We start from the raw sequence: 26,549 nt of genomic DNA, 5'->3' as shown, positions 1-26,549 counted from the left end.
AGCTAGAAAGACTAAAAAAAGAAGAACTGCTCGAGACTTCGACGTTTTTGATATTTAAGAAAAAAAAAAAACACTGAGAGAGAAAGAAAGAAAGTTATGCACAGAGAGTCTTGCGTCTTTCCCAAGTAGGAACTGGATGTGTTTACCATGCCGCCCACCATAATGACGATGCAAGAATCCCAGTGGGTCGAATTTCATCCCGTCTAATCTTTGGGGGATTCAGCTCCCATCGAGTTTGAAATCAAAGGACAACCCGAAAATAACATCGATCTGAATAGCAGTTACCTCTATCTCAAAGTCAATGTTTAAGATAAGACTGGAGGTAATATAGATGATGAGAAAGTAGCTCCCGTCAAACATTTCATGCATTCCTTTTTCAGCGGAGTAGACTTGTACTTGAATAACAAACTAGTCAGCATCAGCATGGAAACTTTACCCTTACCGAACCTACCTGGAAAATATCTTAACGTACAGAACAGACGCCAAGAACACTCATCTGGATGCCTGCGTGCTATAGAAACCTGACACACGGTCAAGTTCGACTTAATATCGGATGACAATGATGGATATGAAGAGCGTCGAACCAAAATCAAAGATGGGCAGCTTTTACAACTAATGGATCATTTGCATTTGGACACGTGGTTGCAAGGGAAGTATTTGCTGATCGGGATGGATATCCTCCTGAGACTAAATCTCAGCAGTATCGCTTTCCACGTGATGGCTGATGCTGCCGTTTACAAAACCATCATCCAGAAAGCCAGAATCTACGTGCGACGCGTGGAAGTGTTACCTAAAGTGGGAAACGACATCAGTAACATATTGAGCAGAACGACCACCAAGTATCCGATACGACGCGAGGAAGTGAAAACTTTCACCATTCTCTGAAGGCAGCACTTCATGATCGAAGATCATCAGTTCCAAGGACAGTTACCCAAACGTTTAATCATTGGTATCGTCGAGAATACAGCCTTTAACGGAGACTTTTGAAAAATTCCTTTCACCTTTAAGCACTTAACGTAAAAATGATCAAAGTCAGTCGCGATGGCAAGACCTTGTATACCAGACCCTTCAAAAATGACTTTAAGAAAAAGAATTACTTGAGATCGTACTTGTCCCTGTATGAAGCCACGGGACAGCTAGGAACCAACACCAGTCATGGTATTACGTATGAAGAATATGATGAAGGTTACGCGTTGTGGGCTTTTGATTTCACTCCAGACCAAGGCAGCGACAAAGGACAAATCCACTCCATAAAATCCGGCCAGATTCGTGTGGAACTTCAGTTTGCAGATGCTCTGGACAAGACGGTGAACGTCATCTTGTATGTCGAATTTGATAATACGATAGATATCAACAGTTTGAGAGAAGTCATTCTAGACTAATAAAAAGAAGAACGAAAGACTGTAAACCGTCTTTGAATAGTAGAGCATCTATGAAAATGAAATGGGAGGATATCGTGGAAGCAGAACCCCAAGATAAAGACGAAGAGGACATAGTGATGAGGTTCAGATGGCCAGAACAATAACAACATTTAATCTCCTGTTTTGCCAAACACCTGGCAGAAAAAATCACGGAATTGATCAGGGTATGTTTTCCTTCACATCCGTGCTTCACAATTATAAAGGGAAGCGTTCATTAGTCTGGCTATCTGTCATTGACTAGTCAAGCAAATAAATCATGAGCAACAAAATAGCGAAACTATTGGAACTCCAAATGCACCTGGAGTATGCCAGGTGCATTTTAGACGAGCTGGCTATATAGGGCATAGCTGAAAGAGAGAGGATTGAGAAGGAAGAAGAGGAGAAAAGGAATGAAGAGGAGAATGAAAAGAAGAGAGGGATCATGCATCACATCGTGCTGAGACGACCTCTGTGTGAGGTCAAGCCTGAGGTGAGGACACCTCCACAGGCAATAGTATCACCACCACAACCACGTCAGCTATAACAACTGCCTCGATCTACAGCAAGAGCCGTGATCCTTCAGATGGAAAACTGGGAGGAGGAGTTGGAAAGACAACAGCGTCCCCCACATGAAAGGAGACCACATCAGCCTCCACACACAGGACGAAGGATTGTAAGGGAGAGAGTCTTCAGGGTCTCGCAAACTGAAGCTTGGGATAATGAGGCCACTCAAGCCGCTTTCGCACTCCCAGCAGCTACAGTCAATTGGGACTATGACTGGAGCCGCTGTTGTCTCTGTGATGCCAGGCCTAGGAGATTTCACCGTTTACCAGGTGTACTTTGAATTAAAAAAAAAAAGACAGCCCTTCTCAGGGCTAACAATATCTCTAGAAAAGAGACTATTCAAGTTGCCAGTTGGTATGAGTTTGGAGTAGTGTGATTATAAACACTACTTTCATGATATATATATATATATATATATATATATATATATATATATATATATATATATATATATATATATATATATATATATATATATATATATATATATATATATATATATATATATATATATATATATGTGTGTGTGTGTGTGTGTGTGTGTGTGTGTGTGTTTGTGTGCATGTGCTCGCGTACGTTTGTGCAGATAGTATATTATTTTGGGGGTTTTTTTCCCCTTCCCTTTTGTGTGGATAGTAGAGTGTGTGTTTGTATGCGTTCGCGTACGTTGTGTGGATAGTAGATATTATGTTTATATGCGTTCGCGTACTTTCGTGTGAATATTTGTTGTGGTAGGGTTTAACACCATTTTTCAGCACACGAAAGGCTATACATGGCGGCCAGTATTAATGGTGGAGAAAGAACCCGGGAAAACCTCGAAAAGAACCACCGACCCACGAGCAGCTACTGACAAGCTTTCTCACATACCCACATTGGCTGAATCCGAGACTCGAACGTACGCCGACAGAGGTGAGATGGCAGTGATCCGTAACGAAAAGCGCTTTAGACCACTCGGCCACTCGGGGCCCCTTTGTGTGGATAGTAAATATAGTGTTTGTTTTTCTCCTTCCTATGTGTGTATATTATACTTGGGTTTTGTTTTTTCCTCTTCCCGTGTTTTGATAGTATATGTGGAGTTTATATGCGTTCTCGTACGTTGTGTGGATAGTAGATATTGTGTTTGTATGCGTTCGCGTTTGTTTGTTTGTGTGGATAGTAGTAATTATTTAATTTTTATCCTCTTCCCATATGTGGATAGTAGATTTGGGGCTTGTAGATAGTATGTGTGGATAGTGGATAATATGTGAAGTGAGTGTAAGGAATGTTTTCCTTCACGTCCGTGCTTGACAAATATAAAAATGAACGTTTGTCATTCGCGCCATAGTAAATCTACCAATCCTGGGAAACTCACAGCAACAACAACAACAACAACAACAACAACTAAAACTAGCGAGCGTTCCACAACAAAATCACACTCTCAACAGACGAAGCTACAAAAAAGTTATCAATTACTGGTGCAAGACCAAAAACCGGAACAAACCAGATAAAAGTGAAAAACAAAACCTAGCTACGAAAAAGTCACCAAAAGAAACCAAAGACACAAAAATAAGACGCGGCAGAACCAAGACTGACAAAGCCACATCTCAACAAACAGACGTGAACAACTATGTGGCCGACCAATTTGAAGAATGGGGACTTTCATAACCTCAGTCCTTCTCAGGGATAACACAAAAAGCAATTTTAAAAAGAGATTTCAATTTGGTTTGAAATCTCGACCTGATAACACTATGATAACCTAATATGATTCTTTGATCACCGTTCTAAATCAAAACCACAATACCTAACTTGACATTCAAAAAATTTCAACAATCTCTCAGACCTAAATTTCTTTTCATTTAAATAAATTAATGCACACTATGTGCTTTTGGAATTAATTAAGATAGGAAAATTTAAAACTTAAATCAAAGACTAATTACGACTGTGGCTAACACAGAGTTGGTTGTAGGGAATATCCAAATATACAAGCAACTGGTTGAATTTGGCAATATTAATTTTTCCATTTCAGGTACGTTCTGACGACGTTTGGTCCTTCCTTCCGAGTTCCTCCCCTCCCTGCCTGCTCGGACATTAAAAGACGAGTGTTTGGGCCGATTCCCACTCATCTATAAATCAGGTGCCCTGATGAGCGTGTACGCATGGAACAGGGGTGACGCCCTAAGTTCAGTGCCCAATCCTGCAAATCGTCTTATCCTGCAGTAATACAGACACACAGACATTTATTTACCTTCAGTAAATGTTTGTCTAATCCCACTCGAGATAGCCTTTCATACAGGTCGAAAGGGACATATTGTCCCACGACCTGTCTGCTAATCAAACAGCATTCTATGAGTGCATTAATGCGTAGGGGGAAGTGGCACCATTCCTTTCCCCTCGAAAAAATCAATCAGGACCAAATGGGGCATTAACCAGTCGTGCATGCCTGTATGGGCGAATATGACTGTAATTAAACGACTGACCGACCATTCAACATTGAATAAACCAAGATGGCAAGTAACAACCTTGATAAAATGAAGACGCTGCAAGACGTTCTTGATAATTTTTGAATTTTTGAAAAAATGTTAGTGAAACTGGAAGATAATTTTTATTCTTACAGTCACCATCGAGTCAAGATGGAAAGTAATGATCTGAGAAAGTTAAAGGACATGTTAAAGTACATGATTAAAGAAGAAAAAGAGGAGAAGGAGAATGAAAAGGATAGAATAAGAATGAGGGAATGGAATGAAAAGAGAGAAAAGGAAGAGGAGAGTGAGAAGAGGAAGAAAGAGGAAGAGGAGAAGGAAAAATAGTAGGAGGAAAGAAATGAAAAAAGTAGAAGACAACAACAATAACAAAATTAAGAAGATGATGGAGGAAATGAAGAAACTAGAAGAACAAGAAGAAACCTCGTAAAGATATATTGATTCTCTTTGCCATATATATGGGCAAAACTCATAGTTATCATCGGGCTGGATCAACGCATAAAGCACCATGATTCTTTAGAAAAACTAGTTTTTAAGATACCGATATAAAGCAATTCAAAACTGAACTATGATATGATGTACAAATATATGCAGGAACTGATGGACAGGCATACAGGTGAACAAATATACTGCGAGAACGTTGTAGCTAATACTGTATATGCCACGAAGTTTAAAACATAATCTGTTTTCTTTGAGAGCAAAAAAAAAGAAGCTTTAGTTTACAAAACAACAAAGATTTTAAGACAAATTGCATAACAGTGTATCGAACATTAAACTCAACTTCAAATCACTTTTGAAAATAGCTTGTCCCAAAATGGACAAAGCAATGAATAATGACTATTAATGTATGGTATTAGTATATGCTAATAAATACACAAACGAAAACTCAAAAGACGTTGTTCCTTCATATTACCCGAAACAAACAAACCTTTACCGAAGTCTGTGCAGAACAAACCATTAACCACATATTAACCACATATTTTGTCCTCATGCAGTTAATTGGAATTGTTTCCCAAAAGAGCAAAACTGTATTTAAAATAAATTACACGATACTAATAAAAAAAATCCAGTAATAACCAAAACCTTGGACACACATTTTAATCTGTTGTTAACCGATTACAAACAAAACACCCAAACGTTGTCCTTATCTATAACATTTTCATCATAAATAGTAACAAAATGAGTAATATTACATAAAAGGTAATACACAAAATCTTTCATAATCGACGAAATTGAAATAGACATTTGTGAAAAGCAACTAACTTTAAAAGCGAACTTTACTCTTTTGACCAAATCAGACGACGCCAGGGCTGTAGCACACGTTCTCCTTCTTCATAGTTCTGGTGATAACCTACTAACACTACCAAATGGTTTTGTTTATTTTCTACTCCACTTTGAGATGATGCTAATGGCCTTACCTCCTCATGTTTTACAAGACCATGAAAAAATCCCTCCTTCTGCATGAGCTCGCTGTGTGTGCCTTTTTCTACAACCGTCCCATCCTCCAGAGCATAAATTGTTTTTGCGTTCCGTATTGTTGACAGACGGTGAGCTATTATTATTGTTGTTCTCCCTTCCTTGGCCTATTGTAAAATAGAAACAAATTATTTACATTCCACAGAAAAAGAAATCATATAAAATACGAAATCTTGTTATACAAGTAATCAAACATATTTTTTTTTTCACATTCAAAGGATAAAATAGCAAGCAACGAAGATTTGTACGCACAACAATTGTTACTTAAAAACAATATTTAACGAAGGAAACCTATTATTTCTTTTATAACTGCAAGCAAACAGTGCTTGATTGATAATGTTTAAGTATTTTCCCAATCTTTCAATGAACATTGGACATTTGTTATGAACTGAAAGACAAATACTATTTCAAGTCGTTGAAAAATAGGCATACTAGCACAATTAAATACTGTCTAAAGATCTTCATATTCGGTGCACTTGATTATTGTCTTATAAATTAGTGCGGTTTAATTAAATAAGGCGAAGCTTGCTGAGGACGTTATTATTTGATTTGGTTTGTATCCCCATTGAAAGAAGGCAGTTTTTTTAATTAAAAGTTTAAGATTCTTGCTTCCCACGTCGTAGGTAAGCTGACAACGAGTTTGCAAGAGAAATATAAATCTAATCGCCGCACCCAAAATCCATGCATTAATTGAAAATATTATGAAAATTCACATCTATCTGAAAGGTGAAATATTCTTGGATTTATTAATTATTACAAAACAAGAAGTTCCATTTATCATTATCCATGAATTTAAGTACATAAGGAACAAAGTCTTTTTCCGCAAGACACAAAATACACGAAATTAAATATTTTATATCAACTTTAAGATTCTTACCTTTTCCAGAGCATCCTGAACAATGCCCTCGCTTTCGTTATCTAGGGCCGACGTGGCTTCATCGAGTAAGAGAATTTTGGGATTACGTACCAAAGCTCGCGCTATGGCGATACGCTGCTTTTGTCCACCACTAATCTGAGTCCCTCTTTCGCCTACAAGAGTTTCATAACCCTAAAAGACAGACACGAAAAGATGAGAAAAATCTCATAAAACCTGCACTTAAATATCCATCGTGGCATTCTTACTTAATGTACCATCCCTAAACATGATCTGATGTCGGACTTTTTTGACAAAGATGTCACTCAGTATGTATGTTTTTCTGTTGACTTCCCGATAATGGATCACGTTTCGAAAAAGCCAATGTGATGTTAGTATTAAACGGGCACAGTTTTAAGCAAATCTCATATTAGTTTTTAGAAGAGAAAGTCGGAATGGCTAGCTTACTCACTAATATCACAAACTTCAAAAAGAAGATCGCTCTTGTAACTTCTTCATAAACAGAGTAGGGAGTAATACTTTTAATTGTCTCAATTTCCAAATAATGTACGTTCGGAAGTATTTGTCAGGATATAATTTCTTGGTTTCGGACGAAATAGACTATTTCGAAGGACAAAATTAGGTGTGATCATGCTTTTTACCCCTTACCCCCAAATAAGAAACAATTTTTTCTTATAGAATTTAACTTTGCTAATATTGTTCACCAGCATAAACACGATAGACATGACCGGGTAGATGAATAAACGTATCTTTAATATTTAAACGGAATAATAGACTGTAATGACTTGTCTACAGGTAATGGTGAGAATGAAAAGAAATTTGTACAAAAATCACTGTATTATGTATTATTTAATGCTAAATCTGAGATTTTCCCGAAAATGGTGATAATATACCTTTGGTAACGTGCATATGAATTCATGAGCATTTGCTAAAATAGCTGCTTGTTCAATTTCATTTTCCGTGACGTCCATACGACCGAATCGAATGTTTTCCCTGATAGTAGTGGCGAACAAGACGGGTTCCTGGCTGACCACTCCAATCTGCTCTCGTAGCCATCTGGGATTCAGGTCCTTGATATCCCGACCATCCAGCAGAATCTATCAGATGAACAAATGCCGAAAAAACTAATTATCCATTGTGATCCTATCGGATCTGTTGGAATTAACCTGGGATGCAAAATCCAAATCGTTATTCTTTGAAAGTTGCTCTCAAAAATATCAAAATAAGCAGCAACAAACAAAGAAAAACAAATGTTACTTTTTTAAAATCTTTAAACATTTGATTAAGACAATAATGGTAGGATCTGACAACTTCAAACTATTTACAGATTATTTTTAAATATAAAATATTTGTGTAGCAAATTAAGATAATATATTAACTCAAATTACATGCTATTTTCTATTTTTACTTATATGACATGTACCTAAATGTAAATAATTATCCAAATGTTAACAAGAGATATCGCATATGAAAACCATCATTGTGACAGAACCGCCCACTAATGACCAACCTTTATGAAACTTGATTATTATGAAGAGAAACATACCCAAAGTTATATCTGAAAATAAAGTTAATTTTGCAGCTAGATGTAATAATTAAAACGATTCTTAAAAAGTAGGGTAAAGTGACTATTATTTATAGGTGACACTGATACATATTTGATAAAAGCAGGAGTTACAGAGAATACATGATTCAAATATTTTATAATGTTCATAGAGTGCTCTTGGTGCCAACAGTTTAAATCAGAGAAATACTCTACCCACCTGAGTCTCTATGGGCATTGTAGTATTAAAACTGTCTAACGTTATGTATGGAACTACATACTTACTGTAAGGAGCCAATAGATATACCGTTTTCACTTTCTCGTTAGTTCTTGAATGAAAATTGTTTTGAAATCATCTGAAACGTTCTGCAAGTCGGAGACATGAGTTGATTTACCTGTCCATCGTCAGGGTCATAGAACCTTTGCATGAGCTGAATAACGGTACTCTTGCCACACCCACTGGCTCCCACCATGGCAACGGTCTTACCCGCCTCTATGCTAAAGCTTAAATCATTCAGTACCTGGAGAAACATTCACGTTTATCTGAACATTTTTGATCTGCCTTGATTAACAATTACACTACGGAAATCTAATAAGAAACTAATGATAGATTTTTGAGAGCTATTTTTTCGCTTGATACTTATGTAGCATGTGTTGAAATAAATAAATAAGGATTTCAATAGGCCGCAGTCACTAACTGTTATATCAACTGATATTTCGAACGGGTCATAATTACAATCAATGCGTTTTTGAGACTAACTTAGCATCGCTTTTTATTGTAACATAATACTTAGGGCCTTTTGTCGGTGTAAGCTGATTCAAAAGCTTGGTATTAAAAGCATCTCTTGATTAGCAAGTGATATTAGGAAGCATCAAGGACATTGCAAATATTTTTGAATCGCCAATTAGGAATATTACAATAGAATTTTACAATAGTTTTTTTTTACATGACTGTCTGTTCCATTTGATTTAAACTTAGTGCGTATTCAAATGTTACCTGTACATCGCGCCTCGATGGATACGAAAAATGCACGTTCCGAAACTCTATATTTCCTCCGATTGCATCGGGAATGTCTCCCTTTTCTTCCATGGCGTTAATAGCAGATTTCCATTCTATTATCTGGAACACGTGGGTTGCTGCAGCACGCGCCATTGATATCGTTTCTAAATTCGGAAAGGCCTGGGCCAGCGATGTTGTACCAATAATGATTAGTAGAAAGATCTGGAATATCATGCACAAGTTACGCAAGCCAAGAAGTCGCTTCAAACACTGTCTATTAAATACAGTTAGACAATTCTTTTATTAACACAAACTCAAACTTAAAGAGGATATAATAAAATAGTCATTCATTCGGTTAAGCTATGATCATAAACGAATTTCGTTATTGAACCTATTTTTAAGCAAAGTATGTGTGCAATTTCTGCACTCATGTTAAAAATCGGAGTACAGAAATCCATCAAATTCTTGCATATTCAAGGACCCTGTGCAAAACAAACTCCACCTTTCATAGGACGTTAAAGAAATTGAAAGAAAAAGATAACCATCGGGAAAATTATAACAAAATTGGACTTACTGTAGTAACATTCCCAGGTAACATGCCCGACTCTCCATTGAGGAAAAGTTCAGTTCCATACCAAAATGCGATGCCAAGTCCACAAAAAATGAAGAACCAGATTGCCCCTGATCCAAGCCCAATGGCAACACCCTTTCTTGTAGCATAGTTGTGTGCTTTGGATAATCTCTCTTCATACCTGAGAAGATCAAGACCGTACGATTATATAAGTTTTTCTACACTTTGTATCACCTTTCCCTCAAGAAGTTGAAAAAACATTCCATTATTTCCGCAATTAGTGCGCGCTAGCAGACAGAAGCAGTATGCCTGAAGCGACTGTAATATTGATGTTAAATAATAAATGATTATCTGAAATAATTGACATTATTTATCTATAATATTGTAATTTTTATGTGCTCTGGCCAAAATGTTTGCTCAGAACAAGATACATGACCTTGTTTATAAAAGGTAGCAGAGGCGTAGCTGGGGGGGGGGGCAGGGGGGTACATATGTCCCCGGGCGCCAAGGTGCAGGGGCGCCAAAATGAGGCTTACAACGTTACATTATAATAAGTAAACAAGGGTAATATTCAAAAATGTGATTAAACGGGGAGGGGGCTGGGGCGCCAATTTTATAGTTCGTCCCCGGGCGCAAAATATCATAGCTACGCCTCTGAAAGGTAGACACACAGATGGTGATTTCCTGTCCGCCATCTTGCTTTAGTAGATAAAGTACTGCTAAAGATCTTGGCCATGTGCGTCCACTTATTTTTTCTTTGGTTGAACCAGTGTCATCAAATAATTGTAATAAGGGTGTCAAAATGACCGGACAATGATCAGGCGAATGTTTTTCATCGTCTGACTACAAAAAAAAAACAACTAAAATTATTTTCGATTTGGTAATAAGTACTCACGCATGTAAGCAAATGCCATTATATACATCTATAAAGGAAACGGCGAAGACAATATGTGGAATCATATACCATTTGAAAGTATACTTTTCAGTGGTCCAGTGTTCATTTTACTATTGTTTTGCTGTCTGAATACAAAAAGAAAAAAGTTAATTGCAAACTATTCCTTCGAAAGTAATGATTTTTATTACTGGATTTTCGCAAGTATATATCGTTATATTGTCTAATCAAAACAGCTGGGAGGGGGTCTACAATCATTATTATACATATTAATACGGTTTCTTTGCAAAATACGTGACAGTGCGTAGTGACATGAACTAGTGGTTTGAACTATTCAAACACAGCGCACTTGAAAATGTTTTGCCATGTATCATTAGCATTTGTTAATTACCGTAGAGTTTGAGTGTGGCAGTGAAAGCTTTAAATATTATGAAAAGCTGTCCAAGTTGTGTTTCCAGCCAGGCATAAATTGCGAAGACTGAAACTGCAAATAGTAAAATACATCTATATATGTGTGTACATATGTTATGTAAATACTTTCGAGACTCGATAAATCAAGATTGTGATTTATAGGAAGGTACATACCAATACATATAGAAATATTATTAATGACAAAATAATATTATAAACACTATAAGATAAACAAATATAAGTGTGTGTGTGTGTGTGTGTGTGTGTGTGTGTGCAACAAGGTTATTTTCATAAAATAATGTCTTGTATAATTTCAGAATAAATAGAACACTTATCTCTGCTGGATGTACTTAATCTCAGTCTTAACTGTTCGAATCCGCTTAGAATCACTGTTATTTTCCAGTATTTTCTTACTTAACTAATTACTTGAAAATTCCATTAAATGCAATCATTATTTTAGTCAAGAATATTCCTAAAGGACAAATCCAAGCCTACGTTTGCCGTATTACTGTCTTACTTATTAATGCGTAGATACAATTTATAGAAATTTCGTCCAGATATATGCATCTAACATTGTATTACCAATCTGAATATTGTATTACCAATTTGAATATTGTATTGCCAATTTGAATATTGTACAACCAATTTTTTGAATATTGTATTACCAATTTGAATATTGTACTATCAATCTGAACATTGTATTACCAATTTGAATATTGTATTACCAATTTGAATATTGTACAACCAATTTGAATATTGTATTACCAATTTGAATATTGTACTATCAATCTGAACATTGTATTACCAATTTGAATATTGTATTACCATTTGAATATTGTATTACCAATTTGAACATTGTATTACCAATTTGAATATTGTACTACCAATTTGAATATTGTATTACCAATTTGAATATTGTATTACCAATTTGAATATTGTACAACCAATTTGAATATTGTATTACCAATTTGAATATTGTACTATCAATCTGAACATTGTATTACCAATTTGAATATTGTATTACCAATTTGAATATTGTACTATCAATCTGAACATTGTATTACCAATTTGAATATTGTATTACCAATTTGAATATTGTTTTACCAATTTGAACATTGTATTACCAATTTGAATATTGTACTACCAACTTGAATATTGTATTACCGATTTGAATTATGTACTACAAATTTGAATATTGTATTATCAATTTGAATAACAGCTGGGTAATTATAAAATGGTCATACGATTCACATCCAAAGGCAGTCATTGATTTAAGTAAAGGATTGAATAATCCATCGTCCATAAGACCTATTTTAAAATACATATTCTTTCATCGGGACAATGGCTTTCAATCCTTTCGTTTGTATTAACAACATGCAGTAGCCATTATTATCATACGACTTAATTAAAACACCTTAATATTGATATAATTCATACATTTGGATAGGATTATTTGAATGCACATAAATACAAAATATATAGGTTTCTAACAATATTTTTAGGAAAGCGATCACTTTCGTGTCCTCAATACTAAGAATAAGTTCCAAGATATCATGCAAAGAAGTTTAATGCATTTTTAAGATCTTGAGGGGAGTATATTAAAGTTAGACATTTGACAAATACAACAATGGATATTTATGTCACACCTGACGGCTGATTTATTTAATTTCAGGTCAATCAAAGTTAAAATGGTTTCAACTGAATAAACAACTCAGATTAACACTAACATTAGTTTTAAATTATTTTGACACCATTATGTAACTTTACCGCGCAATCAGCATTCTTATAGCATCAATAACTGTACTTTGGTACTTAGCCAAAAATACCATATTCTTTAAGCTTTATGAAAATTCCTAAAGTTGTCTCAAACACGTTGTGCAAAATCTGTGAAAACAGACATATATTTACCGCTTAGAAGGTATTTGTAAATTATGGAACCTAAGCCATGTATATATTCTGAGAAGCTGCTGTTCTGTCTGCATCCAATTTACACATATAAAGAATATTATTATTTTCAATATCAATTTTGCATTCGCTTGCATATTATTTTGCAAAGTAGTTTATTAATAAAACTATATTTAAGTATGTAGCTATAATTAGAAGGGTCTTCTACCAACTCATTCTTATAAAATGATTTTGCTAGGTCGATTCTCCAAGATTTAGGAAAATTGCTGTTGCATAAAATAACATTAAAAAGTTTTCTAAAATATGCTAACAGTACATGCTTGGAAGCTTTCAGCATTTCGTATCGCTATACTGATGTGGACATTAGGCGTGGTTTTACTATTTCTACAGACCAAACGATCTGCAGGTATATGTAATCCCTAGTTTACCATTATTTTCTTTATCAATTTTTTTCTCATTATTTCAAACCATTTACCACAAAAATTACCTTTTGCATTCCTTCTCCTGACCATTAAAAGCAGTGACTGTACGGATAGCGCTAAAGACCTCCTCTGCTACAGACCCAGCCGCGGCGTAGACTCTAAGTTCTTCAATCGCCATATTTTTTAGCCACTGAAAAGATACAAAACGAGGTGATGAACATATTTTGATTGTATGTGCACTTGTACTATTCAAATTAAATTACTGTGAGGATGTCTATATATGACAAGTGGACACGAGAAAAGAGAAAAAGAAAATATTTACTTCGAAATATTAACCGTTAAAAAATAAAAATAAGAAGGAAGATGCATCATTATTTGACATAGGAGAAAGAAATTTGCAGAGAAAATATACTTAGGAAATTCAGATTTCTTCAATGCTAAACACGCCGTTACAAAACAGAGAAACAGCACACTGATCGTGCACAAGAGATATCTCTATTGGTGGCACGTGTTATTAAAAGTATCGCTTAAAATGAAGATTGCTACGTCATCAAAGAATTGCGCAGCCAGTGGTTGATCGATAATTACTGTCTTAATAAAGTTACATCATGCAGGAATCTAAATAAAGACTTAAGGAAACGTATTTATTATAGCAATAGATAAATATCTTTTAAACGATGCAGCTGAGTACATAATGTGTGTACTGGAATTATTCAAAATTTTCAACACAAAACTAGGTTTGTCTATTATGATTGATTCCTCTTCACAAGCCATAATTTGCTACTGACGATGCTTTTCCTGTCACCTGGGGTGATGGTGGGAAAAATATTTTTCAACTAATATTAATGAGATGATTAGTTCTCTTTTCCCTAGAAATGAGACCAATAATATATTTTTAAGCTCCTTGGTGCAATTATATGGTTGGAATCTAACAGTATTGTTTATTATAACTAGCTCGCAATAAAGCATGTGTTTAGTGCAGTGTTCCCGTAATACTTTTGAAGCTGAAGTCTAAAAGATTTGAGTTGCTCAAGTTTTCAACATTAAAACATTTAATGAATTTTGACCTAGAAATTTTTATAAAATTTGTGCATTAATTACTGTTTAGTCACTATGAATTTCCTGCCAGAAAGTCCTCGATGTCACTTGTGATTGTCTTGTTTTAGCAATTAATTGAATGGAAATATATCAAGAGTTTCATCTTTATTATCTCGAACTGGATCGAGTTTGAATACTGCAATAAAGATTTTGCGATCATAATGATGAAGCACACGCTGAACAGTTGTGCAACTTCTATGCATGACCTTATAAATTGTTTTTTCTTGATCATTTCCTCTCGATCGATTATATCGAGCAAGATCAGATGGGTCAAATCTGTTTACTTTTAAAGGCTAAGCTGGTCGATATGTTATTAGTAGATATTTGCTACATAAAAATGAAAAATTCATAACTGGCATTAACAAGTAATAAAAGGAAATGTATGTTCTCAAAAAAATACTCGCACTCATAGCTAATGCTCCTACGACGAGGAGTAATGGACAAACTGACATCGTGGCCATGGCTAACTGCCATCCTTTGCTGAGCGCCACTATATAGCATGCAATCCAGGTGAAGATCCACTGAAAGAATAAGGCCACTTTATCCCCGAGACCATTGGCCAGTTCCTGCATATCCCTGTAGCAAAGATGAAAAATAGCCCTTAAGATCTAAGGGCACTGAAACATTTTACTCGGAAAATAATGTGAAATTATTTTTGTTAATATTTTGCCTTTTTAGAGTCAGAATGAGCTAATGGTTACTAAGTTACGACACCGTTTCTATTGTTTCTCTTCCTGGTTTCTAATTAGAAACCTGTATGCAAAACTACAAATGAAATATTTTATCTTTATTTGCCTCTTTTAATTATTTAATTCAGTTTCAATTTATACAAGTTAAATAAAACCCTTTGTTTATGTTTAATTATTCAAACGCTGTTTATTATGTTTTCCATGATTGTTTAACGATACCGAGACATTGTTTTATCTTATTATAAGTCATAGAATTTTGTCTGTAGACTGTGCAGATGATATAACGGGAATTGTTTACTTTAATTCCGAATTTCTATATCGTGTTTATTCATATTCCATTTGTTCATACCTTCTTTCTCACACGCAATAGAGTTGTCTTTTGTTATGATATTCTTAGACATGATCAAACTGAAAAAAATTATTTAATGTAAAACATACAGCTGTTTTGTGTTTTTGTTACAAAGTTTTTTTTTACCATTTATACGTCAGAATTTTTAAAATATACCAACAGTACCTCCGCTATTCATACTAGAGTTTTATTTATCAATATTTAGCGTTCATCTGATGTGAATCGGCATGTTTTGTGACAAGAATAGGAATGAACATGTATAAGAAATTCGAGCGCTGTGTTTGGTATGACATTTTAAAATCAACGACTTCTGAAGGTTATTTCTTTACTCTTCCATTAAAGCACGTTCAAAATTTCAAAGGTTTAGTAATCCTAGCATGAACAGCGCATGAAAAATAAACTTAAAACACTAAACCAAATTCAAGGAAGCCTAAAATATGTGTCATTGTGACCTACTTTTGCTATCAGGGTGTAATACATATCAAACGACATATCAAAAGGTAGAATGGCATCAACGCAGAATGTAAAACATATTCAGTACGGTACTAAGCTAAATGCAAAACTTTATTATGTGCTTGTATAATGTAAGTCACAGAGACCATCTTTTGCTATGGTACTAATAGACATACATCTAATCGTCTAACTTAAATATTCTAGCATGAACAGTACTCAGAAATAAACTTAAAACAATAAACATATCTCAGTGTTGATGAAGTCTGAAATGTGGGCCACTGTGACTTTTACTTATGCAACAAATATGTAGAACTCAGCAAGATGCAACCCCACCAAGTTTCATGATTCATGCATAACAGTTTTTACAACTGCTGCAAACTCATATGTTGTGATGTAAACAAGAATGTGTAAATAAAGCACACGTATGTACAAAGTAAGAATCACATATCCCCACAAGCAGTTCTAGATATGTCAGTTGTAAAATTATTGAAAAGCGGTGTCAGACATTGCATTTATGTTGAGCTGCTAACGAATATCACCATCTCAGGAGCTGTACACATTTTAACGATGTATAGAGGGAATGTTTATTTACGCTCAAGTTCCCACAAACTTAAAATCTATTGCAATACAAATAGAAAAAAACATCCTTTGAACATTAAGCATTTTGTGTTTCCATCGATTACTCTGTTTAAAGTGACATTATTCTCAAAAACAATATAATATCTTCGAGTTTTTTTAATTAATAAATCTTGAAATCTTGAAACCCTGAGCTCGATTACCTCCACTTGGCCTTTTTCGCGTGCCCCTATCTATGTCTGACCTGACCCTTAATATAAACCTTACTGGATGATTACTGTGTGAGCTAATTCAGTCCCTTAATTGAAGAATAGAAGCAATACTGCATGAGCTAAGTCAGCCCCTTAATAGCATCAGTATATAACTTTTTCACAATCTAATGGCACTTCTCGTACATAATATTTCCATGTTGCATTATCTATAGTCATTGGAAGGGCAATCAGTTGCGATGGTCGAAAGCTATATCGCATGACATTATATCTCATATCATATCTACATCATGTTGTATTAAGGAACTCTTGCTCCTAATAGCAATGCAAAATATTGTAATTGTCATTTTAGATAATTTTGATTATGCGTTTGCCTGGAAAAGATTGGAAGGCTACTAAATATTTCATATTTTTGTTATAGATTAAAAGAATATTTTTAAATGAAAAAAGACATCTTTGAGTTGAACCTCTTGTCCAGTAATCATACTTAAAATCTTAATTTTCTTTTTCTTCTTTCATTTGACAGCATAATTGAATATCATGCTTACTGAGTGAACACATTGCCCAGCTCTCCAACCTTATGGGCATCAAACCAAGCAATATCCTGCCTCATAACAGATCGGTAGAAAAGCTTTCTTATCCTCTCCATCTGCCTCTCCGCCGAAAGGTTCCAGAACACGAATTGAAGATAGCCGCATATAAAAGAACCCACACCGATCATGCAGAAATACAAGGTATAGTTGTGATTCAACATGTAGGCGAAAAGGTCTTTGTACTGATCTCCATACGGAAACTGTGTTATATTAGGAGCAGATTCACTGAAAATACCGATAATTATTACAAATATTATCAATTAGTTATTAAATTCATTCACTTAAAGAGATAACAGTAAATTAATAAATGTGAAAGCGTATTTTACCCAACGTGCAAAAAAATGACCAAATACATCAAACTTTGCTTTTGGAAGAAATACAAGTTCATGATTGTTAAACATTGATTTGGTAGTTTTATATTTAATTGTCTAGTTAATTGTTTGATTTTAATTAAATCTGAGATAGACTCTACCTAAAAAGTGACCAAATATTTTCACATCTTCTTTTGCGAGAAGTGCCAATGCAAGATTAATAAATACTGATATGGTAACGTAGTATTTATTAATTTAGTTAATTGTTGATTTTAATTAACTCTGGTGTAGAGTATAATCACCTAATCAAATGCTAAAATAATCTCTCATGGAGGTGTTCAGCAATTTTGACAAAGATTAAAACTTTGAAAGTTTTTCACTTTTACAATTTGGCCTAAAAATGTAGAACTCAGAAATAAATTTTAATTGCACTGGACATGGTTAATGTAATCAACGGCAACATCATGTGATATTTGAAATTTCAGCAACAACTTACAAAATAAAGTCAATTATATGTTCATTACATTTCATATTCACATATTTGGTTCCCACAATAATTATAAGGATTTAGTGCTGAGGTATTCCCTCTTTTGTGAAAAAATGATCTGATGCTGTGATCTTTTCTTATTTCTTTCTTTCCTTTCTAAATATCGTATAATGTCCAGTCTAAATAAGGACAAGGGAGTCAGCATATCATAATCACCGTAATGTATACAATACAACTTGAGAGTGTAAACATACTTAAGATTAGCATATCGTGACTTATAAATATCGTTGAAGATAAACCCAGTCGTGACGTCTCCATAGACCAGCATACCAATGGGATAAACGAGACCGCTTCCAATCGTACACGCCACCCCAAATACCAGGAATACAAAATCCAATTTGTCCGCATAACGGAACTGAAAAAGAAATAGACTGCATGCAGTTACATATAAAATATTTCAAATGTAATATATATATATATATATATATATATATATATATATATATATATATATATATATATATATATATATATATATATATATATATATATTTTGGTGGATGGGTGACCTTTCCTTTAGGTATGTAGTTACGTAACCTGCTCTTATTATCTGATTTTCTCATTTGAGATTTTCTATTGAGCCATCATTAGGCAAAGCTTATTTTACAATTCATGCTGCACTCTTCCTTTGTGCATAACTATAGTTTATTTATATAATAAGTCTGTGCCTAGATATTGTTCCCATTACAGGCTGAGCGGTCATTGAGGACATGCAAAACAGTGTTCATAGTTCATGAGCAAATGTGTTCTCTAATCGTGTACAACACTTTATTCAAATGAAGTAAGTTCTGTAATATAAATGTTGGTATAAGCTTTTGAAGGAATAAGTATAGTATATTGGAAAGGCCTGTTGAAAGTTCAGACTAGATGTCCAAACATATTCACTTGATTTTGAAAGAAGTTAAAAGAGTGGATGCATGCGAATGACATGCATGTTTATTTATCTGGTTTAAATGTTTGTGCTGTATTTGTGAGGATATCTAAAATGAATGTAATAAAAGAAACTTTTACATACCATTTGCAATAATCCAATCGAACGTGGAGTATATTCGCCATGTTTCTTCCATTTTATGTTAGAACCTTCAAGATCTTGAACAGTTACATTATGTTCAGACCCGTCGATTTTCATTGCCTTACGAATCCCGTTCTCAAGAATATAGTTGGAATTTGGGTTGAGATCATTGTTATTGACAACCGTCTCGGGGTGCATTTCGATGTTGTTGCTATTATTGCATGCATACTTGTCTTTCATAGTCCCCTAAAACACGAAGCGAGAACAGTATAAAGCCTAACAAATATAAAAGCGAAACGATTAATTTTGAGGATAACTTTTGGCATGAGCAAAACGAACCTAACAGAATAAATGCTGTGTACATAAAATAACTATTTGGAAAGATAATATATCACATGCAGAGATGACTGTAAATGTTTCATCCAGTCATTTGTCTTAAAATGCTGCATGGGGACAACCACGTTGCAACATTTGCTTTGAAATTTCTGATATGACAAAAAAGACAACGTTTCAATATCATATTGGGCATATTGATCCGGTATCATGTGGAGGGAAATGTTACGAATGATTTTTTTACGCGTTGACACTGACGAAAAATAAACTATTTTAGATCACTTGCTATCAGAAGTAAGTAGGACAATATTTACAAATTTAAGATGGTTTTTTTATTAGGTCTATAGGTATCAGTAAACCAATGTAGACCATCTTCTATTTGAACTCGTATCTTCTTTTACTAAACTTAATGTGGCACTTGTCAGTATTTGGAAGACTAGTCCACTAATTAAAGTTTATTAATTGCATATCAATCACAAACAGTCACAAATACAGAATATTTCTGGTCACAATTCCAGCAATGGAAATGTTATCGAATCTATATAACGATCCGTTACTTTCTGGGCTCATCCATGATTCTCTCAACAGTACACTAGGGTTGTAAAACAACCTAGTTAGCATTTCGAGCGTTGTCTAATTTCGTGGTGGGAAGTAAAATTTACAATTCCAATATTATTTCCAGTACAAAGTTATCCTGTCAAGTTCATTGAATCATTGAAAAACATGTCTAAGGCCAATAGTGTATTCCTATTTTGGGGGTTCTGTAAAATAATCTAATTTCAGGTGATATTTTCCAAGTTTAAAGCTAAAATCTAACAAACTGGGATTTTTTGCGACTTTATATATATAACATGGGGTGTTCGAGGTAATTGCAAAATACTCTGATTTTGTAGTAAGACAAGCAGACGAGTAATGCCTTACAAGATGAAATTAAGCTGCGGCTAAGTTTAATCACCAGGATATTCTGAATGGCTTATTTTAGAAGATGGTTCACATTTTAGATAGGTCTGTTTTTTAGTTCATATATTAGTAGATGATATTGAAATGGTTTCTGTATACTTAAACTACTTGTGCACATACAAGAATATATCATAATTGTTTCTTAAATGATTACGTTTGCGTTAGAGTTGGTGCAAAATATTTTAGTTCTATCTCAAGTGATACATTAATTTACAACATTTTATTTACCAATAATTAACATATATATGTTTCTTTAATAAAGACTTGAAGGACACTTGTAAAATTTTTGGAAAGCATTTTATGATAAAATACAATTACAAATATGTTTGGTTTATTGGCATAAAACAGCAGTTAAGTTACAGTTTTAAATAGAGATCACCTACTCAGTGTCAGTTTCAGGAAAATTAGAGTGACCTTTCTTAGCATGACATCATTGGTAATTACCGTAGTTCATCACTAACTTTAAATAATGTTAACTCACGTTTCTAGGAATGAAAAACTTAAACTATTACCAGATACAATGATGTGTCGCAATTCGAAGAAAAAAATTCAAGGCCCTCGTATAATTTATAAAACAAAGAAGGGCCACGTAACCAGTTTATTTAAATATTTCTCGAAGTAATATGCACAAAGTTATTAATGACCTACGGTAGGATATTATCTTCGCACTTTAAATTACATCATGAGTTTCCGTAAATGATATATCTGAACATATTTCTTATGCCGATAGTAATTGTTTTCACATTTCTTTGGCAGACAGTTATTGTGTTGACATTTGCATCCAACTTCTATTCATAAATATTCTGAAGAAATGTCGACTAAGATAGAGTCATCACAGTGATAATCTTCTGCATGTGTTTTTCTTCCCAAAATTCAAATATTTTGATAACCTGAATCATATAATATCTTTGCACGGCTTTTCTCTAAGAAAACGACTATCAAAATATATGTAGTTTGTGCTGATAAGAACCACCAACGAGGTGTCAAAACAAAATGTTTGTATGACACTATTTTTGTTACTGACAATTACCTGTATGACGTATATTATGACGTCACACTGTAACATTCAAACATCTTAATATCTAGACGATTATTACGTGAAAAAGACTGTTCAGTGTTGAGTGACATCGTCGAAATATTAATGAATGTCTGTATGAAACACTACAAACTTTACACAGGGCATTACAACTGAACATCAGGTCAAGCTCACGATGCGAGTTGAAAGGTCAAACTTCTGACAAATCATTACATATTGCTGATGAAATTAGTACCATATTAAAAAGATGCGCAAAGGGAAACACGAGTACTACTCGGGCATAGATTTTACGAAGGCGAGGACAAAACGTTATGGTCAATGACATTCAATATACACCAACGCGCCAATATTGTATCCAGCCTGTCATGTGTCAATAGAGAGAAATTAATTCCAGATAAAACGAATTAATCAGAGTTGCAAAAGAAATGGACAAAACTCTGAGTATATTGTAAAATAACGATAATTATTTGATACATTGCTAAATGTTACGTGCAATTTGTTATAAAAAAGCGACTCATATGTGTCCCGTTTGGTCGGTTTCCATGGCTTTAATTGTAAACTGAGTCAAATAACAGTTCGAGTTGAAACGGTCTAAACGAATTCAAAAAGGGCGTCTACTGATTGATGAAAAACAAACGAGTAACCTCAGAAAAAGGACTACAGTGAAAATGTCGACTGAAGAAAATACATTTTTGCAAATGTAAAAATATATCAAATTTGCCAGGAGAATAAAAGTTGATCAAACTTTGCAGCTGGTCAGTCGCAAATTTAAGAAAATTAAACCATCCAAACCGATTGTTGGTAATTTTGCTGTGTTAGATCCATAAATATTGTAGACATATGAATTTTACTGTAATAAATTACAAAAAATACAGTCAAAGAATCAGTCTATTCTTGGTTGAATCGGATACAGGTTCATTATGCAAACATTTGAAAACAAAACTCTTACATCTTTATGAAGGGCTACGCCAAGCTCTATAACACTAATAAATATCACAAGGATAACATGTTTAACACCCCAGAGGCGAATAAGAAATTTCGTGGACCTTTTTAAAGATGGCTAGATGGTACACTAATCAGAGCGTTTTGTGGGTTAATGTCAGTGAAACGAAGGTTTGAAAAGGATTGAAGAATTGCGTGATCAAAAGTCAATTAAAACTCAAGATGTACGAAAGTTGCATCTTGGAGATAAAACATATTTACACAGACAGTACACACATAATATAGATAACATCAAAATAAACAAAGTAGGATTTTCTATGTATGTTTGTATCTATAGCGTCACTACGGCACAATACAGGTACTACAAACTGAAATAATAGTCTTATAACAAATAGCTGCTAAAACATGTATTAAACTTGACAATGTTAAGGTGGCACAATAGTTCAACAAGGAGGAATCATAATGTAAACATATATGCTACTAAGGTTTAACATTTGTCTCAAGAAATGGATGAATACCCCCTGCGTTCACTATTGTGTGACCTTCTGAAATCATCTTTCGTGTCCACGAAGGGGTATTCATATTTCATTCAAAACAAAGCACTCCGGTGGATGCACGTCCTTTTTAACTATGATGGATTGAAAGAAAAGAAGCTTACTGCACCTTCCTCATTTATTTGTTTGCTTACGTTACAGGGAGCAGCCACCTGTGCCCTGCGACATTTGTTTTCCAGTTTGTCGTTTTATAAACATATTGGTCTCTAGGTGGTAGCATCAGACCGAATGTTAGACGCGTTGCTCTCTGCGACTGCTTTCTTGCGTCGGTACTAGCAGATTCAATACAATATATTTTATATTTACTTAAGCAGAGTATAATATGAACTAAACGTTATGGCAAAACAAATCTTTAATAAATTTAATCAAGTTGATTTTCCCGTTCCAAATGCCTGTGTCCAATCTGATAATGAGATCACTTTAAGATAATGTTTGGGCCCCAAATCAGATGCACGTGCACGCAATGATATGCCAAAATATATGCAATTTTTATCGTTAATTATATGCTTGCAATTGAAAAGTATTTTAGAAATTATAAGAATTTGAAAGTTGTGATGTGTTTCTTGCTTTCTACCTTTTAATCGTAATAAAATCAAACTAAAGCATCTAAGACCGAGTTTACATCGTAGTTATTATTTTCTGTTTACAATATAAACGACCCAAGTGACGGCCTGGCTATCACAAATGCTGAAACGAGAAATTGTTACACCGCCAAATTGTGATAAATTTGGCTAAGCAATGGTTAAGGCGTTGTTTTATATATTTATTGTTGTTGTTTTTCAAGCGTCAATTAATTATGCCATCAGCACCTGTCACGCCGCCGTCATTCATTTCAGCCAACCCAATTTAGATGCAAATATATCACGGTATTCCGACATTTCCACTTAAAGCTGAGATTTACTTTGCTCAGTACCATATAAATCTATGTCGAGATATATCTATGGCTCTAATTGGCTGACCGTTTTTGATTGATTGGTGATGTCAGATCATTCCAGGAAAGAGCATTTTATATACATTTAACTCTACTGGGGGACAAAAGATAACTTTTTAACAGAAGTGTCAAGCGAATAATATTTATGAACATAATGATATATACAAATCATGCTGAAAAAAGATGTCAAGATTGAACCATTTCATATGTTGAGTTATTCCGAAGCACAAATACTTTAAGAAATAAGAATTCGGTCGAACTGCTAAAAGAGAAGTGCATAACAAGTGATGATATCAACTAACCCTTTTTCCTTTGTTTTAGCTGCACATTTAGTCTCATTCGACACGATATTCGCGTAACTATGATGGAACAATGCGTTAAGCGAAGTTATTGAGGAGTTACGCAACATTATTGTCGAACAATAAAAACAAAAAAAAAAAACAAAACAAAAAAAAACAAAAAACAAACAGCACATGACGCAAAGATCAATTAGTTTTACCTTTCGTATACTTTTTCTATCATGTGTTCATTTCCTTCGCCAATCTGACGGGCCGGCATTAAAGACTTTGGTTACATTGTAACAAGACTTTCCCGATGGAGTCATGCGGACAGTGCAGTTGAATTGCGGTTTCTCCATATGCTTTGATTGTATTTCCGATACCTCATCTAATCATAGGAATTTGAAGAAAGGCGGACGGACGGATAGACCTTACTATGAACATCCATCCATCCAGAAATCCATCCATCCATCCATCCATACATACATACACATACATAGATACATACATACATGCATACATACATACATACATACATACATACATACATATCTTTTATTCGTGACTGCAGAAAGTGGGTAATATCTGAGATTTATAAAAACAAGACACTTTCTTTGCGTCTCTCTCTACCATCTTCGAAACCATAATTAAGAAATTACTATATGTGTGTGTGTGTGTGAGAGAGAGAGAGAGAGAGAGAGAGAATTACCTTTTTGCAGCTGATAACCAATTAGGATCCCAAAAACAACAACCGTATACTAACAATCCAGCTGATATGCTACTTGGCCAGGCTAGTGTTAGTTGACGAGTTAATATATAACCACGCAATATAAAGTGTGTCGCGTTGAATAATGGGACGGACCCTAACTTCGGAGATTGGGTTACCGACCTTTACTCTCTCTATATATTTATAAACAATGGGCCCTTGGATGCCATAGAAATTGACAAAGTATAGTCTAAATTAAACTTTAAAAACTGCAACAGTGGCAATACCAAACGAAACACATTTCGAAAATATGGCGCTAAGTATGTCATTACTGAAGATGAATACTAATGTCAGAAAATAAAAAGAGCGAAAGCAATTAGAACAACGATGGTGGTATGCCATCTCAAATCCTTACATTCGCCACGTGCATTTTGGAAGACGCGGAAAATTATAAGATAATTTAGAAATACTGAGTCATTTTGTATGCATTTTTTTCACTCCGTGCGCCACCGCTGAGACTAGGTCGCGCGCGCGCGTGTGTGTATGTGTGTGTGTGTGTGTGTGTGTGTGTGTGTGTGTGTGTTTTGAATCTTTCACGCATCACAAATCACTATTGTCCACAGGTACGGATTTTAAATATTTTAAAGTCTTTGCAGCAACTAATAAACTATTGATATTCGTTGTATTTTATTTTTTGGCCACCGACCTCGCAGCAATATGGGAATCACGCAAATCACGTAGCAATATGGGAATCACGCAGCAGTACGGAAATTAAGCAAGGATATGGGAATCACGCAGGAATATGGAAATTATGCAGGTATATTGGGAACCAAGAGTTATTGCTTTTATTTTGGGCTTTGGTTTTGTTCTGAGTTTGTAACACAATTTTAAAAACAGGCATTGGCAAATACATCGAATTTTGTTGACATTATTATTAACAGGAAAATCTTTGACTTTTCCAAAAACACTTGGTAGATTCAGTCCAAATTTCACAAAATTATCATAATATCAAGCACGGGAAATGAAGACCTCGACAAAAAGTGTCAAACACCTTTAAGAAACTTTTCCAAATTTATGTGATCAATTTTAAATAAATTATGATTGTCAGTGTGTTACAAACAAAAACATTTAATCTTTTACAGCTGATCCGACCTCACATCAGACATAGTCGCCATGAGAATACAAACCAAAACAGAAAAAGAGAAGAAGAAAAAAGTCCCATATCTTCTCAAAAACTACATGACCAATCTTCTCATTCAATTTGTATGTAGAACATTGAACCTAGACACTAATAATAATAATAATAATACGAATAGTGCGCTCACACCTGTGTGAGCTAGGTGAGCGATATGAAGCCCACCTTGACCTATTTTTAGTTTTACACGATACTTTGCGCTTCAAGATTTTTTCAATAAGAAAGTACTCATTTTTTAAATTCACTGAAGTCTCTACTGG

At 34.5% G+C, this 26,549-nt stretch overlaps 2 protein-coding genes across 2 annotated transcripts in view; both read right to left on the bottom strand.

Moving 5' to 3' along the window:
- Positions 1-13,701, bottom strand: part of LOC149780961 (ATP-dependent translocase ABCB1-like) — a 40,206-nt gene extending 26,505 nt beyond the window's left edge. Inside the window, exons 1-7 of the mRNA XM_089938067.1 lie at positions 13,583-13,701; positions 9,891-10,068; positions 9,314-9,538; positions 8,712-8,837; positions 7,667-7,870; positions 6,777-6,947; positions 5,842-6,006 (exon numbers count right to left, since the gene is read on the bottom strand). Of these exons, the coding sequence (XP_089794193.1) occupies positions 5,842-6,006; positions 6,777-6,947; positions 7,667-7,870; positions 8,712-8,837; positions 9,314-9,538; positions 9,891-10,068; positions 13,583-13,695 (1,182 nt within the window). The 5' untranslated portion in view covers positions 13,696-13,701. The remainder of the gene's footprint in view (positions 1-5,841; positions 6,007-6,776; positions 6,948-7,666; positions 7,871-8,711; positions 8,838-9,313; positions 9,539-9,890; positions 10,069-13,582) is intronic.
- A 985-nt stretch (positions 13,702-14,686) lies between these two features.
- On the bottom strand, positions 14,687-25,176 carry LOC149780960 (multidrug resistance protein 2-like). Its single transcript, XM_089936252.1, has 6 exons — positions 25,098-25,176; positions 19,358-19,600; positions 18,537-18,697; positions 17,440-17,709; positions 15,016-15,191; positions 14,687-14,751 (listed from the first exon to the last, which is right to left on the bottom strand). The coding sequence occupies exons 2-6, from the start codon at positions 19,592-19,594 to the stop codon at positions 14,687-14,689; spliced, it is 909 nt and encodes a 302-aa protein (XP_089792378.1). The 5' UTR covers positions 19,595-19,600; positions 25,098-25,176.
- Positions 25,177-26,549: the final 1,373 nt, after the last annotated feature.

The sequence above is a fragment of the Sinohyriopsis cumingii genome, chromosome 16, assembly GCF_028554795.1.
Source record: "Sinohyriopsis cumingii isolate HCF-2022 chromosome 16, ASM2855479v2, whole genome shotgun sequence".
Taxonomy (NCBI): domain Eukaryota; kingdom Metazoa; phylum Mollusca; class Bivalvia; order Unionida; family Unionidae; genus Sinohyriopsis; species Sinohyriopsis cumingii.
Note: the sequence above shows the minus strand (reverse complement) of the source record. Positions and strands in the feature narration are given on the sequence as shown.

Coding starts and splice junctions, on each gene's coding strand:
- LOC149780960 (XM_089936252.1), bottom strand. CDS start 19,594: ATGAAAGACAAGTATGCATGCAATAATAGCAACAACATCGAAATGCAC. Junction 18,698..19,357: donor CGATTGGATTATTGCAAATG/GTATGTAAAAGT, acceptor TTTCTTTTTCAG/TTCCGTTATGCGGACAAATT. Junction 14,752..15,015: donor AGCATTAGCTATGAGTGCGA/GTATTTTTTTGA, acceptor TCTTTATTGCAG/TATTCAAACTCGATCCAGTT.